The following is a 27,887-nucleotide window of genomic DNA, read 5'->3' as shown; positions in this document are numbered from 1 at the left end:
TGATTGCCACTAATTCACATATCATGTCTGAGGCACTATCTCCCTTATTTCATGATAATACAAAACGAGCTGCCCTTCTTTGTACTTTCTCGATGTCTTCTCCCAGTCCCACTTGATGCTGATCCTACACCGCACAGCAATACTCCAGAACAGGGTGGACAAGTGTGGTGTAAGCAGTCTCTTTAGTAGACCTGTTACACCTAAGTGTTCTGCCAATGTATCACAGTCTATGGTTTGCTCTACCCACAACATTATCTACGTGATCGTTCCAATTTAGGTTATTTGTAATTGTAATTCCTAAGTATTTAGTTGAATTTACAGCCTTCAGATTTGTGTCACTTATCGTGTAATTGAAATTTAGTGGATATCTTTTAGAACTCATGTGAATAACTTCACACTTTTCTTTATTCAGGGTCACACCATACAGATATCTTATCTAAATCACCTCACAATTTGGTTTGGTCATCTGATGACCTTAAGGACGGTAAATAACAGCGTCATCTGCTACTCATATTGTCTCTTATGTCACTAACATAGATCAGGAACAACAGAGGGTGTATAACACTTCCTTGGGGAACACCGGATATTACTTCTAATTTACTCAATGACTTTCTGTCTATAACTATGAACTGTGACCTTATTGACAAGAAATCACGAATCCAGTTGCGCAACTAAGGCAATATTCCATAGGCACGCACTTTGGTTAGAAGACACTTCTGAGGGACGGTATCGAAAGCCTTCCAGAAATCTAAAAATATGGAATCAATTTGACATCCCCTGTTGATAGCACTCATTACTTCATGAGTGTAAAGAGCTAGTTGTTGTGTTTCGCAAGAATGATATTTTCTGAATCCGTGCTGACTATGTGTCAATAAATCATTTTCTTTGAGGTACTTCATAATGCTTGAGTACAGTACATGTTCCAAAACTCTACTGCAAATCGACATTAGTGATATGGGCTAGAGATAGGCAAACTCGTTCATCCTTGGGAACTAGTTCACTGCTGATCGTGGTTTTTTTTTTTTTTTTTTTTTGGGAACCGTTCATTTTTACTTATACACCATTCATTTGTGCTTGGTATATGGTTCTTATGAAAAACTGAAAACTAGTAGTGTAGGTGACTGAAGGATGGAGGGCACCAAGAGGGGACACTTGCCTCCCCCCTGGAGTATAGAATTTTTATTCATTACAGAATTCTTACACACTTTTAGAAGTGATTTCTGTGATTCTGCAGAACCTCTCGTTCAGCCAACTGTAGCGTTGTGTGGCTGATCACAGGGAAATAATGTAGGGTGGCGCACAGGAAACCGGCCCCGAGTACAGACTGCTCGCCAATTACGGACGATGTGTTGCCCGTTACGAGCAGATACTACAAACAGACAAACATGTAATAATTAGGCAGTGAAGAAATAACAAGCTAATGCAAGCAACAATGGGGAAACAATCAATGACGATGTGTAGAGAGCTGGAGAAGAGGACATGACAATCACAAAAATCTCACGTGATGCGCATGGGCTATAGCACATGTAGTCTTGTAAACCTGTTGGTGGTTGTTTCTTAGCTTAATAGACCACAAGGGTGTTGTATAAAATTCTTCATTTCGACTTCCACTACATAGCTATGCTAAGTTGTAAACAATAATCGTTTTCACCCAATATATACTTCACGTTGTCTCTGAGTACGTAGGTGAAGTAGACTTTATGGAAGCATAAAATAAAATGTGGTTTTCTCATACTTGCGTCACACACTTCGTAAAAATTAGGTTTTTATGTTGCATTATTAAAGTTAATGCAGCAATAATAATTAAGTTTGCAGTAATAAAGTTTTTAATTTGAAAACTCCTTCTGAACAAATGTTTTTGAGATAATAAGTAAATACGATTTTATGGCAATCTATGTCTTTTCAAATGGAGAGGCACCGCTTTTCCTACTAAGCCAAAATGACCCACAACCCTTTTTTCTTTTTTCTTTTTTTTTTTTTCAAAGAAACCAAACTAGCAGGTAATGCAAATTGGAAACAACCAAATTTAAAAATAATTAGAGCCTTTCTAAATGTAATGTTTTGTATGTGAAAGATACACGAAAATCGTTTTATATGAATTTTCTTACACTAAAAACTAAGCAAATTATTGAAAGTTAGTTGCTAAATCAAGTCAATGAAACCAAAAAATATATGAATAACAAAAAAAGCTTGTCTTATTATAGGTATGTCTTCTGCTGTTCATCGATATAATGAAGTGACCTGATATGCCCTTTTGTTACCTGAAAAGACGTACCTATTACATACAATGTAATTTTTATGTAATTTACGTAACTATAAAATACTTTTTGATTACCGATCGTGGACGCTGAATAGCCAGACCCAAGTGCAAGAACAGTTTGGAACACATGTTAAATGGGCGACCACAGTGAACGAAACGAACAACTGGATACTGAACTAACTAGGAGCAGTCACCAGTGGAACAGAGACAGGTGGTCATGCGAAGAACGACGAGTGCGGCCGAGGGAGACCGAGACTGAGACGAGCACGCGACCAAGGCTGGAACGAGAACTGCCGAAGTGACCGCCATGACTGAAGTGAACTAGTGAACTATGAGAACAGATCGTTCCTCGTTCCCAGGAACTATAAGTAGACTGCCGCGACCAAAGTGAGAACCGATCATTCCTCGTTCCCGGGAACTATAAGTAGACCGCCGTGACCGAAATGAAGTATGAACCGATCATTCCTCGTTCCCGAGAACTATAAGCAGACCGCAGCGACCGAAGTGAATTATGAACCAATCGTTCCTTGGAATTAGTTCCTCCCTCCTTTCGTTCATCTTGGTGAACCGTTCCTTTGCACCCATTCGTTCGCGAACTACCCATCTCTAATATGGGCCTGTAATTCAGTGGATTACTCCAACTTCTCTTTTTGGATAGTAGTGTGACTTGAAAGCTTTATTAAATGATTTAAGCTGCTTTGTTACACCGAGGATATCTACTTCTATGTTTCTCATCTTGGCAGTTGTTCTTGACTGGAATTCTGGAAAATTTACTTCATCTTCTTTGGTGAAGGAGTTTCAGAAAACCATGTTTAATAACTCTGCCTTAGTGGCACTGTCATCAGTGACTTCACCGTTGTTATCGCCCAGTGAAGGTATTGATTGCGTCTTGCACTGGTATGCTCTATGTATGACCAGAATCTCTTTGGGTTTTCTGCCAGATTTCAAGACTGAATTTTGTTGTGAAAATTATGGAAAGCATCTCGCATTGAAGTATGTGCCATATTTCAAACTTCTGCAAAACTTTGCCAGTCTTGGGGATTTTGCATCCTTTTTTTCACTGCTTCTGCTACAGCGATCTGACCTGTTTTGTGTACCATGGGGGATCAGTACCATCACTCATTAATTTATGTGGTATACACATCTCTCAATTGCTCTCGATACTATCTCTTTGAAATCATTTCACGCTTACATGATGAGTGCAGACTGTCTCTTAAAAAGGTGTTAAGAGCATTTTTATCAGCTTTTTTAAATAGATATACTTTACATTTCTTTTCAATGGTTGTAGGTGTTATGGTATTCAGCCTAGCAGCAACTGCCATGTGGTGATTAAATTAACAGGAAGGTCAGCATTGGCTGTAATATTGATGGTTTATTGATAGCAAAATCGATTTTCAATCACATAGTGATCATCTTCAGTACTGTAGTGTACAAATTAAACTCTGGGCACTGGTATCAAGTTATTATCAGCAATCAAAACTGAGAAATGATCACAATAACACTTGTGGTCACTAATCCCCATATTTGTCACAATACTTGCTATTTATCCAGGATTATTTGTTGCTAAGTGCTTAAGTATGTTTTCACAACCATTTATGCTTTGAGTGGGCTCATGAACAAATTGTTCCAAATAATTTTTTGGGAAACCATCAGCACAATTTCGGATGATGTTTTATGCCTGCTGCTGGCTTTAAACATATAATTTTTCCAGCATATAGAGGGTAGATTGAAGTCACCACCAACTACAAGTTTTCTTTGAACTGTACAGCAACTATATCTTCTGAGCCGGAGGTTGGTAAAATGATCCAATTAATAGTTTAGTCCGATTATCAGGTATAGCCTCTACCCACACTATTTTGCAGGAACTATCTACTTCAATTTCACTACAAGGCAAACTACTTCTGACAGCAATAAGTACTCCGCCACCAACTGTATTTAATCTATCAATGTTAGATCATTTGAAAAACTTTCAGCTGAACTTATTTCCGGCATTAGCCAGCTTTCTGTACATATAACTATTTGAGCTTCAGTGCTTTGTATTAGGGCTTGGAGCTCCTGTTCTTTCCCAACACAGCTGTGACAATTTGCAGCTACAATACCAATCATTTCTACACCTACCTTACTGTGCTTTTATCTGCCCCCTTTTCGACGAACGCCCTTTCTAAGGTTCCCTGGAACCCTCTAAGCTAGAAACCATCCAGTCCCTTGTACACAGCCCCCATTACCCATGTAGCCGCCTCCTGTGTGTAGTGGACTCTTGACATACTAAGCGGAACCCAGAAACCCACCACCAAGGAACCTGCAGCGTACATGGTCACAGAACTGCCTGAGCATCTGATTCAGACTCTTCACTTGGCTCTGCACCAAAGGACCATAGTCAGTTCTATTGACAATGCTGCAGATGGTGAGCTCTGCCTTAATCTTGGAAGCAAGAATGGCAGTCTTTACCATTTCCACTAGCTGCCCGAAACCAGGGAGAAGCTCCTCCGATCCAAAGTGGCACACATCATTGGTACTGACATGAGTCCCCACCTGCAGTTGGCTGAACCCTGTAATCTTCATGGCATCCAGAAGCACTCTTTCCACATGTGGAATGACTCCCCCCAGTATGCACATGGGGTTAAAATACTCTATTCTGTTTAAGATAAATTTATTATTTTATCAAATAGTTTTTAAGTACAATATTAAATATAATACAAACCATAACACATATAATTTACAAACAGTCATTCAAATTTCTAATATAATCAATTAAGTCATTCATTGCCATAAGGAAATCATCACAAGTTCCACAATACTTCCTGTTGGGACATTCTGTAACAATGTGATGAATGATTTGCTTAGCTGCTCCACAATCGCTTTTTGGAAATGAAGCCTTACTCCATCTACGAAGAGAGTTCGCACTTCTGGCATGAGTGGTACATATTCTGTTAATTGTTGTCCACATTCTGCATGACTGGTCAAAGGCAGGTGGTTCACTTCTAACACAGACAGTTTCTGGCCTCTGTCCAGTCTCATGCCCATGAGTCAGTTAATTTGAACTGACATGTGTACTATTTTTGATGATTGAAGCTGGTTTCTTTCTAGGATAAAAGTGCATTTATGGATAGGGAGTTACAGGTTGCCTTATATGCAGTTTAAATTCATGAAGAAGAGCTACTTTTTGTCAAAGTCCAAAGGACAAAATGCAGCTCAATTTGGACAGCTATTCAACTGGAATTGATATTAGTGTACCACTGATATTTCTCTTTATGTTGTGTTTGTGTTTTTGCACTATTAAGGCATTCTCCCAATACGATGATGCCTTCATGATTGTTTTTGCTGATGGATATCTTATTTTAACCAGGTGGGTATGATCCATTGAGGAGCAAATGATAGAAGCGACTCCGTATGGTATCTGGCTTGTAACAAGTCATATCCTGGTATTTTCCCTCTCTTGGTTAACTAGGCTTCACTGTCAATATGGGTTTCCTGAGTAACTAAGATATCAATATTTTTCTACCAGGATTTTAAGCTGGACCTGTCGTTTGGCCCACTGTATCCCTTCTATGTTGAGTTGGCAGATCTTGATACATGGTCCAAGATTCCTTGTTAGGAAGCCCCTAGAAGGGCCAGTTAAATTTGCTGTCATGTGGAGTGTATTGTGCTATAATGTGCTTCAGAGAGGATATTTGAAGACTGTCTGGCAACCACACTCTTAAGTGTTACCAGGTGTGCACCACATAGAGGCAAGCGGACATTAGGACAAGGGAAAATCATTTTTCAAGTGCAAAGTTTTTTTTTTGTCTCTTCCATGTTGTTTCTTACTAGACATGCAATGTTCATATGTGGATACATACTGTCAACTATCACCTGTCTAGTTTCAGAAACAGCAGTAAATAAAAGTCTCTTCTACAAGTGCACCAATATTACAACAGCAAGGTACTGATAACAATGATATTTTGTGCTTCCCTTTTTTCTTTTGATTCCTCCATCCCATCTTTCTCTCTCTTCTGCCAAGCACAGAGCATTTGTAAACATATGACATTTCAGGGTGGTTAATGTGTGAATGCTTCATTTGCTGGGGGAACTGGGATACTATGTCATCACAAAATCCTTTGTATTCAACCGTTTATTATCAACAGAAATTGATCCAAAGTTGGTGAAGATAATAAGGGATTTGCTCCATCATTTTCAACAGTTAAGAAATGGACATCTGCATTCAATTGTGGTTGTTCTTCTCCTGACATTGACCCATATGAACGATGTCCTGAAACTGCAACCAAAGGTGAAAATGTGGAGGAAGTGAACAATATTGTATTGGAAAACAGGTAATTAAAGGCGTGTGAAATATGTAACACTATACTGATATCGACTGATGACCTCAGTAGTTTGGCCTCAAAGGAACTTACCACCATACTGACATCACAAGACAGAGTACAGTACATTTTACATTAACTGTAATACACATATACACGTGTAAGATTGGTGTTGCATTTCTTAAAGCAGACTGAAAGTAAATGAAGTACCATATGTTTAAAACCTTTTTCTTCTTTTTTTAAACTCTTTTTTAAAAAGTCCCATTATTCTGAGTAACAATTTTTACAGTAGATGCAGAGTGGATCCATCACTTCATGCCAGAAATGGCACACACACACGCACACAAAATTCAAGCTTTCGCAACCCACGGCTGCTTCATCAGGAAAGAAGGAAGGGAAAGACGAAGGGATGTGCGTTTTAAGGGAGAGGGTAAGGTGTCATTCCAATCCTGGGAGCAGAAAGATTTACCTTAGGGGGAAAAAAGAACAGGTATACACTCGCACACACACTCATGTCCATCAGCACACATACAGACACAAGCAGACATATGTAAAGGCTTGTGTCTGTTGTGTTTGTTTGTGTCTCTATCAACATACCAACGCTTTTGTTTGGTAAGTTACATCACCTTTGTTTTTAGATATATTACTGGGAGATATATACTTCTCAAAGCGAAAACTACTTAAAAATTTACTTTGGTGTAGGTAAGTGGAACATACTTTAGAACTGAGTTAAATGATATCCACCTCCAGATTTGATCTGCCTGAGGCAAACTGAACAGCATTGGCTGCAAGTTTACATTATAAAGCCAGTATAAAAGAACTGTTCAATCAAGCTACTATTAGATAAGTGTGAGATGGACAAAACAAAGACACTTAAGACAGGGAGAATAGACCATAATAGAACAGAAAACATTTCAAAAATGGCTTTGTTATGGAAATTCCTTTCTTCCCCTATGACAAAATACATAGCCTCTGCAAGCTGATTTCGACTTCCAGAAAGGTTTTGACTATTGCTATCAGGGACTAAAAGAAATTATTTTTATTAATTACCTTGCAAAGAGGAAATCAAAAATTTGTCCCTTGAAATAAGTAAAACAACAAGTGATAAATGCCGTACAAATAATCTGGAATAGCCGGATAAAAATATGTAAGTAAGGCATCTGACTTCCAATAAATAAATAGATATTTTATCATGGCAATGCTCCTGTGAACAAAGAAGCTTTGACAATATGAAAACTTATGAACATTTCCTACAAATCATTGTAATATCATCATTATTCACCAGACTTAGTAGCCTCTGTCTTCTATTTTTTCCAAAAATAAATTTGTGTGTTGAGAATGGTTTGAGACCAATGAAGGGGTTGGATTATGGGAGCTTTCCATGAGTATTTTGCAGACCTTACAACCATATTTGGAGATCTTATACCAATTGCTTGCAGATCTTTCAGGATCACATTTCAGGGATGGAAGCTATTCATCTAAAAAACATTGGACAAGTGCACTAACTTGAAATCTGATTATGTTGAAGTCCTTCACTGCAAAACCATGGATTTTTCACCTTGTTATCATAGTACAGAAGCAAACACCATTTGTCTAGATTGGAGCTCCATACACAGCAGTGTCTGTCAAGCTGTTGCAGCAGTCAGAAGTAAAGATGCCCCTGATAGTTTTGATTCATGAGTCATCACATTGCAGCATGTCAGATGGCATTCCTATCACACTGCAACAAATCAGTTGACATTCATACTGTGGTGTAAGAAGGGATTCTTTGAAATTATATCTTCCATCTTCATCCTCTTAGGTCTACAAAAGATGTTGGTGGTACCTGAAAATGTAGTTTAGGTAGTTTATAAGTGTTGGGTCTTCTCATTATGAGAAATATTATTAACGAATATACAGATGAGATGCAAAAGTTGTCAGCTCTGGACATCAACAAAGTACAATGACAGTTATGTGTATTCACTTGCTGTGGAAACTCGCTTGTTCTTTTAACATTGCAGCTTGGCAGTGCCTTGGAGATCAAGGAGTGAAAAGACGAGTGCAAGAATGTAAATTTTCACAAACAACTGAAACATCATTATAAGAACTGTCATTGATTTGATAGCTAATATGTTGTAATCACATATATGTTGTAATCTGTCATGAGCAACAAAGTAAGATACATCTGTTCTTCTGTTATTGTAACTGAAGCTGTACAAGAAAAACATTGCATGTAAAATACAGAACAGTTGACGTAAAACTGTTATGTCATTTACTAGCTTGGACAGTCTGGAGCTCTTTTCCAGACCCACACATCACAAAAAAGTCCAATGGTGACGTTTGTACATCAGGGTGAAAGATCGTACATGGAGTGTAACCACACAACCAAGCATAAACAGTAACATTTCAATGCAGTGTTATGGTTGATGCTCATTGTAGACATCAGTGGCATGTAGTAATTCTGCAGATTAACTTACAGCTATTCACAATGTTCATACTGAGGCATTCATTCTAAATTTTTATAACAGACATATATATGAGTAGTCGGTGAACTTCGTCATTTCATACACACTACCTCTCTTGGCCAAAGCCAATGGACATATTCTTTTCTAATGCAGATTTACCCATGACAATAGCAAGTGAAATGGCTACAGACAAATGGTCACAACCAAATTTACCTTCATTAGTTATGTATCACCTTATATATGTCAAGAAAATAGTCATAATGATGTGACTTGACAGTGTGTGTATTTTCAGCTCACGACTATATTTGCCACCAGGCAGCATATGGTTAAATTTAGTAACAAGCATCAAATTTTACAAACCTTGAATTCAAAGTCAATGTAGTCAAAACGTTCTGAATCACGAGGCAATTGCTTGCGAATATCTTCAGAACTCATGAAAATTGATTCAAGGTGAATCCACGTCCTCTGTACCTCAAACCACGTAGTAATAACCTGGTCAGCTGCTGACAGCTTTTGCTGCCATGCTGATACTTCTTGAAGGAAGTGAGCTATGAACTTTGATGTGATGAGATTCTGCAGCTGCACCTGTGTCCATTAAAATTTATTAAATGACTGCTTCTTTAGAACCGTAAATCTAATTACAGATAAAAATAAACACAAGTTTTATGGAAAGTACATAGTGCATCCCTCTTCAATTCAAATGGATTTTTTGGCATCAGTGTGCAATTAATGGCAGAAACTCTTTTTTGAGGCATCTACTTACATACCGCTTGCACCAACTACTTTTTAATAACTGATTTCATTTTCAATTAATTAGATGGGGCAGTCAAATGAATTATTTATTTATTTATTTATTTTGTGTTCCACTGATCCACATTGTGAATTTATCACATGCTATGGAACATCTCAGTTTTACAAATTTGTTGTGCAGTATGTAAATAGTGCCAATCAGTTTCATATTAAAGTAGTTACAGCTCAGGTTCTGTTACAGTAAAATAAGTCTTGCAGTTAAATAATATTACAGAAGCAATAAACATTACAGAAAATAAATATTACAGAAAATTTATCATATATATATAGAGGGAAACATTCCACACGGGAAAAATATATTTAATTCTCCTTTCATCTTTCCCTCTCCTTCCCTCTTTCCTGATGAGGCAACAGTTTGTTGCGAAAGCTTGAATTTTGTGTGTATGTATGTGTCTGTTTGTGTTTCTATCGACCTGCCAGCGCTTTCGTATGGTATATATATATTTATATATATATATATATATATATATATATATATATATATATATATATATATATATATATATATATATATAATACAAAGATGAGGTGACTTACCGAACAAAAACGCTGGCAGGTCGATAGACACACAAACAAACACAAACATACACATAAAATTCAAGCTTTCGCAACAAATTGTTGCCTCATCAGGAAATTGAAATAAGAACACCGTGAATTCATTGTCCCAGGAAGGGGAAACTTTATTGACACATTCCTGGGGTCAGATACATCACATGATCACACTGACAGAACCACAGGCACATAGACACAGGCAACAGAGCATGCACAATGTCGGCACTAGTACAGTGTATATCCACCTTTCGCAGCAATGCAGATTGCTATTCTCCCATGGAGACGATCGTAGAGATGCTGGATGTAGTCCTGTGGAACGGCTTGCCATGCCATTTCCACCTGGCGCCTCAGTTGGACCAGCGTTCGTGCTGGACGTGCAGACCGCGTGAGACGACGCTTCATCCAGTCCCAAACATGCTCAATGGGGGACAGATCCGGAGATCTTGCTGGCCAGGGTAGTTGACTTACACCTTCTAGAGCACGTTGGGTGGCACGGGATACATGCGGACGTGCATTGTCCTGTTGGAACAGCAAGTTCCCTTGCCGGTCTAGGAATGGTAGAACGATGGGTTCGATGACGGTTTGGATGTACCGTGCACTATTCAGTGTCCCCTCGACGATCACCAGTGGTGTACGGCCAGTGTAGGAGATCGCTCCCCACACCATGATGTCGGGTGTTGGCCCTGTGTGCCTCGGTCGTATGCAGTCCTGATTGTGGCGCTCACCTGCACGGCGCCAAACACGCATACGACCATCATTGGCACCAAGGCAGAAGCGACTCTCATCGCTGAAGACGACACGTCTCCATTCGTCCCTCCATTCACGCCTGTCGCGACACCACTGGAGGCGGGCTGCACGATGTTGGGGCGTGAGCGGAAGACGGCCTAACGGTGTGCGGGACCGTAGCCCAGCTTCATGGAGACGGTTGCGAATGGTCCTCGCCGATACCCCAGGAGCAACAGTGTCCCTAATTTGCTGGGAAGTGGCGGTGCGGTCCTCTACGGCACTGCGTAGGATCCTACGGTCTTGGCGTGCATCCGTGCGTCGCTGCGGTCCGGTCCCAGGTCGACGGGCACGTGCACCTTCCGCCGACCACTGGCGACAACATCGATGTACTGTGGAGACCTCACGCCCCACGTGTTGAGCAATTCGGCGGTACGTCCACCCGGTCTCCCGCATGCCCACTTTACGCCCTCGCTCAAAGTCCGTCAACTGCACATACGGTTCACGTCCACGCTGTCGCGGCATGCTACCAGTGTTAAAGACTGCGATGGAGCTCCGTATGCCACGGCAAACTGGCTGACACTGACGGCGGCGGTGCACAAATGCTGCGCAGCTAGCGCCATTCGACGGCCAACACCGCGGTTCCTGGTGTGTCCGCTGTGCCATGCGTGTGATCATTGCTTGTACAGCCCTCTCGCAGTGTCCGGAGCAAGTATGGTGGGTCTGACACACCGGTGTCAATGTGTTCTTTTTTCCATTTCCAGGAGTGTATATATATATATATATATATATATATATATATATATTAGAGGGAAACATTCCACGTGGGAAAAATATATCTAAAAACAAAGATGATGTGACTTACCAAACGAAAGCACTGGCACGTCGATAGACACACAAACAAACACAAATATACACACAAAATTCTAGCTTTCGCAACCAACGGTTGCTTTGTCAGGAAAGAGGGAAGGAGAGGGAAAGACGAAAGGATGTGGGTTTTTAAGGAGAGGGTAAGGAGTCATTCCAATCCCGGGAGCGGAAAGACTTACCTTAGGGGGAAAAAAGGACAGGTATACACTCGCGCACACACACACACACACACACACACACACACATATCCATCCACACATATACAGACACAAGCAGACATATTAAAAGGCCTTTGCCAGACATTTGTCTGCTTGTGTCTGTGTATGTGCGGATGGATATGTGTGTATGTGCGAGTGTATACCTGTCCTTTTTTCCCCCTAAGGTAAGTCTTTCAGCTCCCGGGATTGGAATGGCTCCTTACTCTCTCCCTTAAAACCCACATCCTTTCGTCTTTCCCTCTCCTTCCCTCTTTCCCGATGAGGCAATAGTTTGTTGCGAAAGCTTGAATTTCGTGTGTATGTTTGTGTTTGTTTGTTTGTGTGTCTATCGACCTGCCAACACTTTCGTTCGGTAAGTCACATCATCTGTGTTTTTATATATATATTTGCCTCTGTATATGTCTGCTTGTGTCTGTATATGTGTGGATGGATATGTGTGTGTGTGTGTGTGCGAGTGTATACCCGTCCTTTTTTCCCCCTAAGGTAAGTCTTTCCGCTCCCGGGATTGGAATGACTCCTTACCCTCTCCCTTAAAACCCAAATCCTTTCGTCTTTCCCTCTCCTTCCCTCTTTCCTGACGAAGCAACCGTTGGTTGTGAAAGCTTGAATTTTGTGTGTATGTTTGTGTTTGTTGTGTGTCTATCGACATGCCAGCGCTTTCGTTTGGTAAGTCACATCATCTTTGTTTTTCGATATACATATATATACAGGGTGTTTCAAAAATGACCGGTATATCTGAAACGGCAATAAAAACTAAATGAGCAGCGATAGCAATACACTGTTTGTTGCAATATGCTTGGGACAACAGTACATTTTCAGGCAGACAAACTTTCCAAATTACAGTAGTTACAATTTTCAACAACAGATGGCGCTGCGGTCTGGGAAACTCTATAGTACGATATTTTCCACATATCCACCATGCGTAGCAATAATATGGCGTAGTCTCTGAATGAAATTACCCGAAACCTTTGACAACGTGTCTGGCGGAATGGCTTCACATGCAGATGAGATGTACTGCTTCAGCTGTTCAATTGTTTCTGGATTCTGGCGGTACACCTGGTCTTTCAAGTGTCCCCACAGAAAGAGGTCACAGGGGTTCATGTCTGGCGAATAGGGAGGCCAATCCACGCCGCCTCCTGTATGTTTCGGATAGCCCAAAGCAATCACACGATCATCGAAATATTCATTCAGGAAATTAAAGACGTCAGCCGTGCGATGTGGCCGGGCACCATCTTGCATAAACCACGAGGTGTTCGCAGTGTCGTCTAAGGCAGTTTGTACCGCCACAAATTCACGAAGAATGTCCAGATAGCGTGATGCAGTAATCGTTTCGGATCTGAAAAATGGGCCAATGATTCCTTTGGAAGAAATGGCGGCCCAGACCAGTACTTTTTGAGGATGCAGGGATGATGGGACTGCAACATGGGGCTTTTCAGTTCCCCATATGCGCCAGTTCTGTTTATTGACGAAGCCATCCAGGTAAAAATAAGCTTCGTCAGTAAACCAAATGCTGCCCACATGCATATCGCCGTCATCAATCCTGTGCACTATATCGTTAGCAAATGTCTCTCGTGCAGCAATGGTAGCGGCACTGAGGGGTTGCCGCGTTTGAATTTTGTATGGATAGAGGTGTAAACTCTGGCGCATGAGACGATACGTGGACGTTGGCGTCATTTGGACCGCAGCTGCAACACGGCGAATGGAAACCCGAGGCCGCTGTTGGATCACCTGCTGCACTAGCTGCGCGTTGCCCTCTGTGGTTGCAGTACGCGGTCGCCCTACCTTTCCAGCACGTTCATCCGTCACGTTCCCAGTCTGTTGAAATTTTTCAAACAGATCCTTTATTGTATCGCTTTTCGGTCCTTTGGTTACATTAAACCTCCGTTGAAAACTTCGTCTTGTTGCAACAACACTGCGTTCTAGGCGGTGGAATTCCAACACCAGAAAAATCCTCTGTTCTAAGGAATAAACCATGTTGTCTACAGCACACTTGCACGTTGTGAACAGCACACGCTTACAGCAGAAAGATGACGTACAGAATGGCGCACCCACAGACTGCGTTGTCTTCTATATCTTTCACATCACTTGCAGCGCCATCTGTTGTTGAAAATTGTAACTACTGTAATTTCGAAAGTTTGTCCGCCTGAAAATGTACTGTTGTCCCAAGCATATTGCAACAAACGGTGTATTTCTATTGCTGCTCGTTTAGTTTTTATTGCCGTTTCAAATATACCGGTCATTTTTGAAACACCCTGTATATATATATATATATATATATAAAAATAATAAATAGAAATAATCACAAATACAGGTTTGGGAATGTATCTGAGAGTTACAGGTACATTGGTTAAGGAACTCTTCTTAAATGTAAAATAACCTTGTAACAGGGAATTCTTTAAGTTTTTTTTTTTTTTTTTTTTTTTTTTTTTTTTTTTTTTTTTCAAACAGTAAGTTAATTTTGTAGGAATCCTTTTGTTTTGCCTTTCTGTGACTCAGCATCTCTGCTATATGGTGAGCAGCAACTATATTTTTCATTATACTGTTACTGTATTTGTAAGTCTGAAATTCAGCTCGCCAGGTGTGTTTCTTCTCTTTTGGTTGTTTCTGCTCACATACTGGTCCATACCTGTCTGTTTGTTCTTGTTTGGTACTTTCACTTCACAACAGTCTTTTTATCTGTTCTTTCTCTACATGACAGTCATTTCTTATATTTTTCCACTTGTGTTTGCTTTACTATTGTACTGGTCTTTTTATTTGAACCAAATGTATGAAAGGTGCAAGCTTATTGCAAATGAGAGGCTTTCTTCATCTGTTTAGATGTAAATTACAGATTGTACATTCATTTCTTTATGACCTTTTGATTTCAAAATTCACAGAAAGTCCCTTTCCACACACACACATGTAACAGTGTCGATTTCATCTATCATGAAGTGATTCACAAACTAATAACTTCATGTCTAGATGTATTGGATGAACCATTATATTCATTTTGGGTGTTAAATTTCAACATGCAATCCAGAGAATACATCATTTTCCTCTGAAATTCTTTCAGTATTCAGTTAATTTCACTATTCAGTTAATTTGACTACTTTTTTAACAACTGTCTTGATTGGTGAACCAGGTTTTATAATACTTGGCACACTGAAATGATTTTCTATCTTGTCCTGTAATGATTTCTCACAGATTATTTCTTGATTATCATTTATGGTAAGAACTTTGTTTCATTGATAATTTGCTATAAATGCATTTGTTGTCACTGACCATCACACTTGCTGCAGGTTTGCTCCTCCTTGGCCTACAGGAATTTCTTCCTACATACTCTACTTACAAATACCACAGGGCATCAGATGTTGTGGACGCAGTACTGTTTACAAACAGGCTTTTGTTACAGGTGCTACTAATGGGCGCCAGACAACTTCTGAGTGATGGGCTCACATCGGGAAACTGGTGGTGATGTTATCGAAACAAGCTCCATCTGCATGTCATGTGGTTGCAGATATACTTCCACCCTGCTGAATATTTAAGGCAGAGCTCAACCTCCAGCAGGCAGGATTCAACTGCCCACTCAGTTCTGGGCCACAAGCCAGTTACACCTTGTCACCCATCAATCAAAACTTGTTGAGACCAGCCCGGATGCTTTGTTGTTCACCACACCATCTCTGCACCGATTCAAGGTATGCCACATGCTGTGACACCCTATAGATGTCATCCTAAAGTCACCCAGGATGAGGCTTCCCTTCGGAACTGGTATTATGCCAGTGGACTTTGTTTCTGTTTCTCATTTATGATCACAATCAATCTTTCAGTTGTTAGCTGAACCAAACATATTGTGAATGTGTGCTGAAGTTCAACCTCGCAATCAACACTCAGTAAAAGCGTGCATCACCCACTACAAGGTCCTAATACACTAAAATTTTATTTTTCAATATTTAGTTCAGGGTAATCAAACAAATTATTAAGCACATCAAATTTTTTGTAGTTCTTTTATATTGGCAGTGTTGATTTGCTCATTAAAAAGTCCTAACAAAATATACTGTATCAGAAGCTGAGACAGAAATAGGTCTTCAAATGAGGTATTCACACTTGCAACAATCCAATCCATAATGCTAATATTTAACTCAGTATTTTTTATTGACAAAGCTGACTCTTGGCAGTCACACACCTCTAATATTACTGTGTTCTATGCAAGATTATTCTTTACTTTAGTCCAAACATATTGTTGTTTGCTTGTGCATGAACATGATATGTGTGTTCTGGCATAAATATATGTGCAGATGCATTTTGTTCCATTTTTTGATTTCTCCTTCTATGAGATCAAATTGGTGCTGTTAACAGTATTGAAATGAACCTGCATTCCTGATACAGTGTTTTATGTTATTACATGAGGTTCTCACACTTTTTTAAAAAGTTATATTAAAATCTTTTATGTGTTTTGTACGTGGTTGTTTATTTAAATTCTAATTTATTGCGGTTTTCGTTATGTGTATGTTGGGGATACTGTTAGGCAATCCAAAAGTCAAAAGTAACCACACTCCTTTCAGATAGGAAATCAGCATACTTTTTTTGCCTAATTATTTCTAAATTCAAATGTTACAACATGTCACTGACTCGTAAAATAAAGATGTACAAACACATTTTGATGAAAGAGGCTTCATATAACCCTGTTTTAAAGCAAAGGGCATTGCAAATCCATACACATGGACATGTGTTAATTTTAATTTTGCATTTGTGTTTGTCTTCCAGATTTTTGAAACAATTTTGCGTGTTGTGTAACAGCCATTACAATCACAAAAGGAGTGCCATCCTCTCACTCTATGACAACCAGACAGTGCATTTCTATCCAGACATGTGACACACAGTAATAACTAAATACTTGCACTATGAATGGGGCACCACACTTCACTGTGAAAGTGCTATTTTAGTTTATGTGCATTTGGGAGCATATGTCTGTATTTCTTATACACTCCAGCAATCATCTGTCTGTGTTTCATGTTTACTGAATTTATGTCATATCTCCACATGAAGTGCTAACACAAAGAAAAGTGAAAGCTTCACAAATATACTGCAACAAAAATTATTATACTGTACCTGATTGTCCTCGAGTGTTTCAATGAGCTCTTCACTGGCTTTCAGCAATGTACATCCGGTACGTGAATGCGTCTCTTGATCAAATTCCATCTTTGACCATGTTGTGTGAAGATCACGTAGAACCTTCTCCATTGACATCTCTTTGACAGCTAAAGTTGAGTAATACTAATATTATTATTATACTGTAAAAATGAACTTCTTTATACAAAATACTCAAAAATATTCAGAAAATCATTTACTGAACTAAGACTCTGGTCTGAATTTCACATGGTTCTCAGAAAATTTGAAAGAAGCAAAATGTTCTTCTTTTTGTGTATTATAGTGCACTGAATCTTTGTTAGTACTAGAGCAAAGAGAAGAATCAAAGAGAACACTTCAGTGAAGTAATAAATTACATTACTATTATGAAACCTGCATTAGTTATCCTATTACAAAAAATATATGACTACCATAACACTCATTATAAACCACTATAAAAATATAATTCAGTTAATGAAAACACCAATTTCATTTTGCTGATGCCAAATATAAATGTATCATACTAAATCATTCCACACTACAAGATCTGCAGTTGAATGGTTCCTCTGAAGAGATGGTGGCATAAATTGAAGGGATGAAATTTATTTATTTATTTATTTTGTTCATGTGATTTGACTTTAAACAATGTGCTTCAGCTGTCAGACAAAATTATTTACATTGATTAGCTAATGGTTTACAAACATTTCAACAGGTCTATATGAGATCAAAATTATGTATTATCTTCTGTAGACTTTATACATGTACAGAGCTTACTAAATCGCTGAAGGCCCATGTGGAATGCTTCCTTCTGACAAAGTTGTGTATTAGCTTGTAGGCTGGAGTTCATTCTTTTGTAATGTTTATTAAATTCACTGTTTTTCTTTAGTCTGCATTCAGTCGGAATTTTTTTTTCTCATGAGAATATATATGTGAGGCAATGTTAGGATCTCTGTCCTTATGACAATAGATTTTAATGAGCCTGACAACATTACGAAAAGGATTGTTGCTGCTCACCATATAGTGGAGATGCTGAATCGCAGATAGGCACAGTGAAAAGACTCTCAGAAAGTAAGCTTTCATCAGAAATACACAACTGAGTCTGGCCTCAGCAGCCAGACACTGTGGTCATGCATGTGTGAGTTGTGTTTGTGTAAGTATGTGTGTGTTTTGTCTATTTCCAATGAAGGCCTTGATGGCCGAAAGCTTACTTTCTGACAGTCTTTCTGTTGTGCCTATCTGCGACTCAGCATCTCTGCTATATGGTGAGTAGCAACTATCCTTTTCATAGTATTGTCATATTCCATCCTGCATTTTCCACTGTTTGATTTGAAAGAGTCTTTAATTTTGCTTCCATTAATGATCCTCATGGCTCTCTTCGCAATTCTACAGTGCTGAGGGCAGCTGGAGAATTACAGCGTAATGTCCTGCTCTATATCATGTGAGTCTGTATGTGATCATAGTATACACTTTTGACTGTTTTGTGACAAGTACATTTTTGCAACACACTCAAAGAATAGTCAAAACTTATTTTAGCATTTACATGATTAATCTGTTTATTCCATTTCAAGTTATTTTGAAGTCACAGAGTTAGTTTCAATTGGATGCTTATTAACAATTACAATTGTTGAGATGGGTCTGTGTTTTGTGTGGTAAGGAAGTTTCTGGATACATTCTTTTTGTTGTTATCATTTGTCTATTGTTTAAAGGTTGTTCAGTAACTAAGCTTTCTGTACTGCTCCAGGATTATCCGCTTTGAGAGTACAGCCATGTCATCTACAAGTGTAATGGTTCAGTGAGCATCTACATTCAGGCTAAAATCATTGACACACTGAAGGAGTAGCAGAGGTCCCAGTACTAAGCCCTGAAGCACATTATGTGTGGTTGTTTTACTTTCAGATAAAATTTCAGTTACTGAACAGAATTGTTAGTCTGTGTATATCACACTGACCTTCTATAAGTAATTTCTAAGAAACAATGCAATTTTGATTGCCAGTCTTCTGATATCAGTAATGTTCAGTTTTTATTAGCAATATTTTATGACCCATTGATGCTCACCATAGTGAGATAGATCTATAAATATGGCTGAAATGGGTTGTTTTGTACCCAAAAGTTCTAGTAGCTGTTTGTGTAGATCTGTTGTGTCTAAAACCATATTGAGATATATCCAGTAAACATTTTTTGTCAATGAAGCCCCAATCTGTTCTTTCCATAATTTTTTATCAAAACCTTTAGAGTGATGCATCCAGAAACAATCAGTTAAAGTTATACTGAGCTTATGGAAATTGTATGCTAAGTTTATGGCCATAGGATGAGTGATAGACATATGCACTGATGTCACACGCTGAGGAAAATGTGAAGTTGGTTTAGAATATATTCATGTATGCCATCCAAAAGTCATTGTGTCAGGCTATATATGAAAGCAGATTCATGAAGCATGCAGTATATACAGCACTCCACAAACATGTAAATTTTTACATCTACACCTACAACTAAATAGATACTCTGCAAGTCACAGTATGGTGCATGGTGGAGGGTACCATGTACCATTACTAGTAATTCTCTCCTCTGTTCCACTTACAAATAGAGTGAGGGAAAAATATCTGTATGCCTCCGTATGAGTCCTAATTTCTTGTATCTAATCTTTGTGGTCCTTACATGCAGTGTATGTTGGTGGCAGCAGAATTATTCAGCAGTCAGCTTCAAATACCAATCCTCTAAATTTTGTCAGTAGTGTTCCTTGAAAATAGCGTTTCCTTCCTTCCAGCAATTCCCATTTGAGTTCCCAAATCATCTCAATAACACTTACATATTGTTCGAACCTCCAGTAGTACTCAAAAATAGGTTGCACCAGTGTCCTAGATGCTGTCTCCTTTACATGTGAACCACACTTTCCTAAAATTCTCCCAATAACCCAATGTTGACCATTCACCTTCTTTACCACCGTTCTCACATGTTCGTTCCATTTGTTATTGCTCTGCAACATTATGCCCAGATATTTAAATGACTTCACTGTGTCAAGCAGGACCCAGCATTATAGGTTTGTTCTTCCCGCCCATCTCCATTAACTTACATTTCTCCACTTTTAGATCTAGCTGCCATTCATCACACCAACTTGAAATTTTGTCTAAGTCGTCTTGTATCTCATACAGTCACTCAACTTCAACATCTTACTACACACCACAGCATCATCAGTAAACAACTGCAGACTGCTGCTCACCCTCTCCACAAAATCGTTCATACACAGTAGAACAACAGCGGTCTTATGGGGCACTCCTGACGATACCCTTATATGTGATGAACACTCCCCGTTGAGGAAAACGTACTGGGTTGTATTACTTAAGAAGTCTTTGAGCCACTCTCGTATCTGTGACTTACTACTTATACAGGGCTATTGCAAATGATTGAAGCAATTTCATAAATTCACTGTGGCTCCATTCATTGACATATGGTCACGACACACTACAGATACGTAGAAAAACTCATAAAGTTTTGTTCGGCTGAAGCCGCTCTTCAGGTTTCTGCCGCTCGAGAGCGCAGTGAGACAAAATGGTGACAGGAGCCGAGAAAGCGTATGTCGTGCTTGAAATGCACTCACATCAGTCAGTCATAACAGTGCAACGACACTTCAGGACGAAGTTCAACAAAGATCCACCAACTGCTAACTCCATTCAGCGATGGTATGCGCAGTTTAAAGCTTCTGGAAGCCTCTGTAAGGGGAAATCAACGGGTCGGCCTGCAGTGAGCGAAGAAACGGTTGAACGCGTGCGGGCAAGTTTCACGCGTAGCCCGGGGAAGTCGACGAATAAAGCAAGCAGGGAGCTAAACGTACCACAGCTGACGGTTTGGAAAATCTTACGGAAAAGGCTAAAGCAGAAGCCTTACTGTTTACAATTGCTACAAGCCCTGACACCCGATGACAAAGTCAAACGCTTTGAATTTTCGGCGCGGTTGCAACAGCTCATGGAAGAGGATGCGTTCAGTGCGAAACTTGTTTTCAGTGATGAAGCAACATTTTTTCTTAATGGTGAAGTGAACAGACACAATGTGCGAATCTGGGCGGTAGAGAATCCTCACGCATTCATGCAGCAAATTCGCAATTCACCAAAAGTTAACGTGTTTTGTGCAATCTCACGGTTTAAAGTTTACAGCCCCTTTTTCTTCTGCGAAGAAAACGTTACAGGACACGTCTACCTGGACATGCTGGAAAATTGGCTCATGCCACAACTGGAGACCGACAGCGCCGACTTCATCTTTCAATAGGATGGTGCTCCACCACACTTCCATCATGATGCTCGGCATTTCTTAAACAGGAGATTGGAAAACCGATGGATCGGTTGTGGTGGAGATCATGATCAGCAATTATGTCATGGCCTCCACACTCTCCCGACTTAACCCCATGCGATTTCTTTCTGTGGGGTTATGTGAAAGATTCACAAGAAACGTCGAGCTCGCATCAATGATGCTTTCGAACTCATTGATGGGGACATGCTGTGCCGAGTGTGGGAGGAACTTGATTATCAGCTCGATGTCTGCCGAATCACTAAAGGGGCACATATCGAACATTTGTGAATGCCTAAAAAAACTTTTTGAGTTTTTGTATGTGTGTGCAAAGCATTGTGAAAATATCTCAAATAATAAAGTTATTGTAGAACTGTGAAATCACTTCAATCATTTGTAATAACCCTGTACTTTTACCTTCATTCACAGCCTGCAATGGGGCACCGTGTCACATGCTTTCCAGAAATCTAGAAATATGGAATTAGCCTGTTGCCCTTCGTTCATAATTCGCAGTATATCATGTGGGAAAAGAGCAAGCTGAGTTTTTCACAAGCAATGCTGTCTAAAATCATGCTGATCCGTAGACGTTAGCTCCTCAGTTTCAAGAAAGTTTATTATATTTGAACTGAGAATATGTTCAAGGTTTCTGCAGCAAACCGAAGTTAGGGATATTGGCCCGTAACTTTGTGGGTCCATTCTTTTACACTTCTTATATTTGCCCACCAGAGCCTCATTGCATAAAAGAACTTACACTTACATATTGTTGGCACAGAATCAAATTTGAATAATTCCTGCTGAGTTGGCACAAAGACTGTCAACATTTTTCAAACATCTGGCCTAATGAGGTATGTTTTCTAAGTTTGTGGTTTTATAAACAGCCTTCACTGCCAACACTGGTCTGAATGTGGTACTAAGATGATGGCAGAGTACGAACAAAAATATTCAAAAGTGACCGTGTGGTGTGGAATGATGGCAGTAGATGTTCGAATACAGTACAAGTGGTGTGCTGACTGACAGTTACATTAATTAAATACCTAGCTATTATGTTGCAAAGCTACATGAAGCGGAGCAAGCAAGTAAGGTAAATAGTAGGGAAAGTGCTTCAATTTAATGCGAGGATTCTAAGGAAGTGTAACTCATCTATAAATGAAACCACATATAGAACACTAATGCAACCCATTCTTGAATACTGCTTGACCATTTGAGGACCCTACCAGGTCAGATTAGAAGAAATTGAAGCAATTCAGAGGTGTGCTGCTAGATTAATTCCTTACTGGTTCAACCTATATGTGAGTATTACAGAAATGTTTTGTGAACTCAAATGGGAATCCCTGGAGGTAAGATGACATTCATTTTGTGAAATACTATTGGGAAAAATTTACAGAATCGGCATTTGCGGCTGACAGCAAAACAATTCTACTGTCACCAACGTACATTTTACGTGAGGACAGCAAAAATAAGATAAGAAAAATTAGGACTCTTATGGAGGTATATAGACAATCATTTTTTCCTTGCTCCATTTGGAAGTGGGACAGGAAAGGGAATGACTAGTACAAGCTGCCCCCCATTTTGCGCAGTGTGGTGGCTTGCGGAGTATGTATGTACAAAGGCCGTTCGAAAAGTTTTGAACAGTCGTCTCTAATTTTTTTATTTTTTGCAGGAGGAGAATGCAATGTTTTGTGAACATGCTTGGAATATTTAGCTATAAGTTGGTATATAAAAGTATTTTCTTTTATTTACAGGTGAGCCATAATGGACCATGAAGTAGATGTCAGGTTGCGACAATGGTCAGTGATGGAGTTCCTCTTCAAGACCGGCTATGACTCTGCCACATCGATTCACAGGAAGTTGCTCCCTATTTATGAGGAGGACACAGTGAATCACATCAGTATCCAGTGGTGGTTGCAGAGGTTTAAAGAAGGTGATTTCTCTCTACTGGACAATCCATGATGTGGTAGACCATAGACGACAGTGAGTGATGTGAATAAGGAGACCATTGATCAAATCAACCAAAATGACAGATGTGTGACGATTTTTACTTCTTTGGTCATCTAAAGGCCCACCTGTGTGGTAAAACATTTGATAGTGAGAAAGACCTTATTTACTGTGTCAAGCGATGGTGTAAAAGTCAATCCCCAGAATTTTACCAAAGTGCATTTACATCATGGAAAGAATGTTGGGCCAGATGTGTAACAGCTGATGGAGGGTACATTGAATAGGTTCAATGTATAGCTAAAGGTTCCAAGTATGTTCACAAAAAATTTCGTTCTCCTCCTGAAAAAAATAAAAAAATTAGAGACGACTGTGCAACATTTTTTGAACGTCCTTTGTGGATGTGATTGGACTCTATGTGCTGCATGCCACCATAAATGTCATCCAGTTAACCAGATTTAGGTTTCCTGTAATTTCTCTAAATTGTTAAGACAAATTCCAGTATGGTTCCTTAAAAAAGTCATTTCCTTCCCGATATTTCCCGAATCTGGGCTTGTGCTCTATTCTGAATCATCTCATCACCAACAGGACACTGAATCCTTCTTCCTTCAGATGTTAAATGAGTGTATATGGCCCATCATACACAATTGGAAAAATATTAAACAACTTTTTTCATGAAAGTCAGTGAAATACTACACAATGCAGTTCCTGTATATGCCTGGCTGGATGTTAGTAAGCTATGAGACATATCCTAAACAAATGACTGTAGAACATTAAGAATCTGGCCCCTATCATTTGAGGAAGTTTGCAAACACAACTAGCACATACTTCCAATTTTTTTTTAATCAACACAGTTCTCAAGCTAACAAGATACACACAGACTACTTTCTCTTGGCAGAATTGTGTTAGTGCAGTTTTAATACTTTGATAATTTCTAGACACCTAGCAGTTTCATCAGAAGTCAAGACGAAGGAGGGGGGAGGAGGGGAACAATAACAAATTGATTATAGATGAATATGGCATAGTAGTACATTTGGCAGTAATTTATTTTTCTTTCTATCACATCCTTCAAAATTCTAAAACTTTTCCAGTCAGATATTGCTTTATAAAATTTGCACACTGGAAAATGATTTCTTACAGCTTTCACTCAAAAACAACAAAACAGCCAGTAATTCCCTGTGGTCTCTACCTTAGTGACTTAATAACCTGTTAAAAATAACATATATTCTGAGTGACAATGTGCTCAATTTTCTTAGAAAAAAACATGGCCTACAATGAGAATTATACTTATTATCACAACACACCAATCACACCAAAGATTTGGTGAGCTTTAACACTCACCTCGAAGAAACAACTGTTGACACATATTGCATCATATAAGGAATATATGTTACCATGGAACAACAGAATCCTAAAGATTGCCAGTTACATTCACGTGAATTGTCTACTGTTATTGGGATTGTGAACCTACTTTTCCTTATTCCCAGTGACCTAAGTATGTTCTAGCTTTGAACTTGAGGTGACTTCAGTCTGTGTGGTTTGTCATTTTACATGAAACCTATTTCCCTTTGTTATTTTTTTCTGTTTCAAGCATTCTGCACATTAGGAAAGTTTTTCACAACATACATTTAGCTTTAATAGTAAATCATTAGTGCTGGGTTTGTAAACATTTAACATACAAAATAAATTTTTATGTCTTGGTCACTTTAGAGATGAAAACAGTTTTGCTTACATAGGACACAAAATGTAAGGACTTTATTATATATGCAAATTCAACATTGGTTATGCTTTACTAATCAAGCAAAACAAATCTGGTGAAAAACTCAGCTAATCTGCAGATTGCTTAAGAGAGAAAGAAAAAAAAGACAAATAAGATGGCTGTGGAGGATGGCCATGCATATAAAAACACTGTGGTATTCTATGGCAGTTCCTTTGAAAAGCCAAGCCCAATTTCCTTCCTCAATCTGTACCTCAACTGCAGTCACCTTGTTTTTGATGGGATTTTAAACTCAAAACTTACTTATTTTCTTTCATATACAACAATAATGTTAAAAAAGAAGAGTTCAGAGAATAATAACATTGAAGTTTGTAGAACAATAATGTTACAGTATTAATAGTGTTGAGATTGTGGCAACATAAATAAAGTATAACCCTGCTTTTACATTCCAGAATTAACATTTTCCTGCCATTTATAACATTTTTTATTGCTCCCATCAAATTTCCTATATTCATAGTGTTAACTCGCACCTGATTTTGAGCCAACATATTTAAAATTTTCTAACAAATTACTCGTTATGAAAAAATGTAATTGACATAAAATGATGCTATCATCACGCTGGTGTTGTTGGCCATCAAATAGCATTTACAAGCATTACATGGTAACATTACGTGGTTAAGTATCTTGGCACTAGGACGTTCTACCCAGCACACATGAATCAGTAAAAGTAGGAACAATTTGTGATTTATTTTAATTCCTTTGGCTTTATCTCCTGCTGCTGCCAAGCTCTACTTGGCACAGTGGCTGATGGGAGAGTTTAGGTTTATTCAAATAAAGGTATCATGACCAATCAGGACCATGTCCAAATATTCTCTGCTACACATGCGCACCTTCATGACTGTTGTGATCATCACGCTCTGTAGTGTGGCCATTTGTACCACTAGTTGACACCTTTGCTCACTTTTAGTTGCTCAAATGTTTTTGACTTAAACATAGCACCAGTTACACATTTTTTAACATTTAGCAAGACACATTTAGAGAATTTATTCTCATTGTCAAGTGCAGATATTTACATATGTAACTTTTGTGATATTTAACAAACAAACAATATGAGTGACAGTTTGTATGTGTCTGATTTTTTACACAATGGAGGAAGAACAGTACCTTATAAACTCAAAAATATGACCATGATGTGAGAGGCACCTAAAACATAACCAACGCCACACTAAAAACTTATACTTGAACCTGACAATGACTGTGGCCATGTGTGTGTGAGTTGCATTTGTATGTTGTCCAATTCCAATTAAGTTCTTTTTGTCAGAAACCTTACTTGTTTGACAGTCTTTTTGCTATGCCTATCTGTGACTCAGCATCTCTGCTACATGGAGAATAAATTTTCGAAACATGTAGAGATAAACATGAAAAAAATATGGAATTATTTACATAATGAATGACAGTTGTAGGCTTCTCAAAAACATTAATTACGATGTATGAAGTTAAATGTTTTTACTTCCCAGACTGTTATCAGTTCCAGTTACATTAACAGCTTTTACGAGATAATAAACCTTTATTAGATATGAAATAAGTCCCTGACCTGCATTTTGATGCCTATTACGTACATATCTCACATAAAGTACAAAAATGCAAGGCAGAGATCCTATACGGTCCTTTTACAAGTTCCACACTTATTTCCCACATTTTACACAATTTTTTAAAGTTCCTTGAAAAGCATAAAAGCGGCATTTTACTGTACAACATTTTCTTATTGCAATAGTAATTAACACCATTCACATTTCACAAGAAATTTCCGAAACTGAGAGTGAAGTGGCAGATGAGATACATTTTTTTTAACAACAGTTAGTGGAATGTGTGTTATGTTACTGCTTATGATGCAAAAACAATATAATTAAGAACTGCTATGAAGGAAAACTGTATTTATATGATAGTGAAGTAAAAACAGGGGCCTTGTTAAAGTAGTCCACTACCAAATAATTAGTCAAATCCTTGAACAATGGAATGTAATTAGGACATAAGAAAACAACATTTCAAGCAAAGAAATAAACTCATATTGTTTTTGATGAGGCGAGCAACTGTTGAGATATAAGAACATATTTACTGTAATGTCTGAAGTATGGTGGTACAAAATTATGAAATGTATATTCTGGGAGTGGAAACATAAGTTTACATGAAATACAGCAGCCAAATGAAAACATCTTTTTGTGCTTGGCCAGTGATAATAATTTCTTACTGGTTAATTATGGATAATTACAGAAAATATATTTGAGCAAACCACACTCTTGAAAGGCATTACTGACACCTTAGTCAAAAGCATATATCAATTCCCATAAAACATAGGCCCACATACCTCTTCATCTGCATTTATGCCATAAAAACTGACTGTCTTCAAGATAAGCAGCTTGAAAGATTGGTAAGCATTCAGTTACGTGCCATCATCTTTGACCAGTTCACAGTATTGCCTCACAACAGTATTCCTATCTACACATTCTGCAAGACTGCATACATAGCTGACACAGGTAATGCTTTAAAACATACATCATTGTTACTGATGTTCCATACATGTCACAGTGGTATTTCATTTTCTATTTGCTACCCCTACTACATGCTAATGGTTTCGGATAAAGTTTTTGTGACTCTTAAGAGTTTCTGACCATTACAAAA

The 27,887-nt window shown here is 38.7% G+C and overlaps 1 protein-coding gene across 1 annotated transcript in view; it reads right to left on the bottom strand.

Moving 5' to 3' along the window:
* The window catches only part of LOC124787768 (dynein beta chain, ciliary-like), an 834,683-nt gene that overhangs the window by 450,863 nt on the left and 355,933 nt on the right, over positions 1–27,887 (bottom strand). The window contains exons 29-30 of the mRNA XM_047254657.1: positions 17,264–17,412; positions 9,363–9,587 (exon numbers count right to left, since the gene is read on the bottom strand). Of these exons, the coding sequence (XP_047110613.1) occupies positions 9,363–9,587; positions 17,264–17,412 (374 nt within the window). The remainder of the gene's footprint in view (positions 1–9,362; positions 9,588–17,263; positions 17,413–27,887) is intronic.

Source organism: Schistocerca piceifrons, chromosome 3 (genome assembly GCF_021461385.2).
Source record: "Schistocerca piceifrons isolate TAMUIC-IGC-003096 chromosome 3, iqSchPice1.1, whole genome shotgun sequence".
NCBI lineage: Eukaryota > Metazoa > Arthropoda > Insecta > Orthoptera > Acrididae > Schistocerca > Schistocerca piceifrons.
The sequence above is the reverse complement of the archived record's forward strand: the minus strand, read 5'-3'. Positions and strand labels throughout refer to the sequence as shown.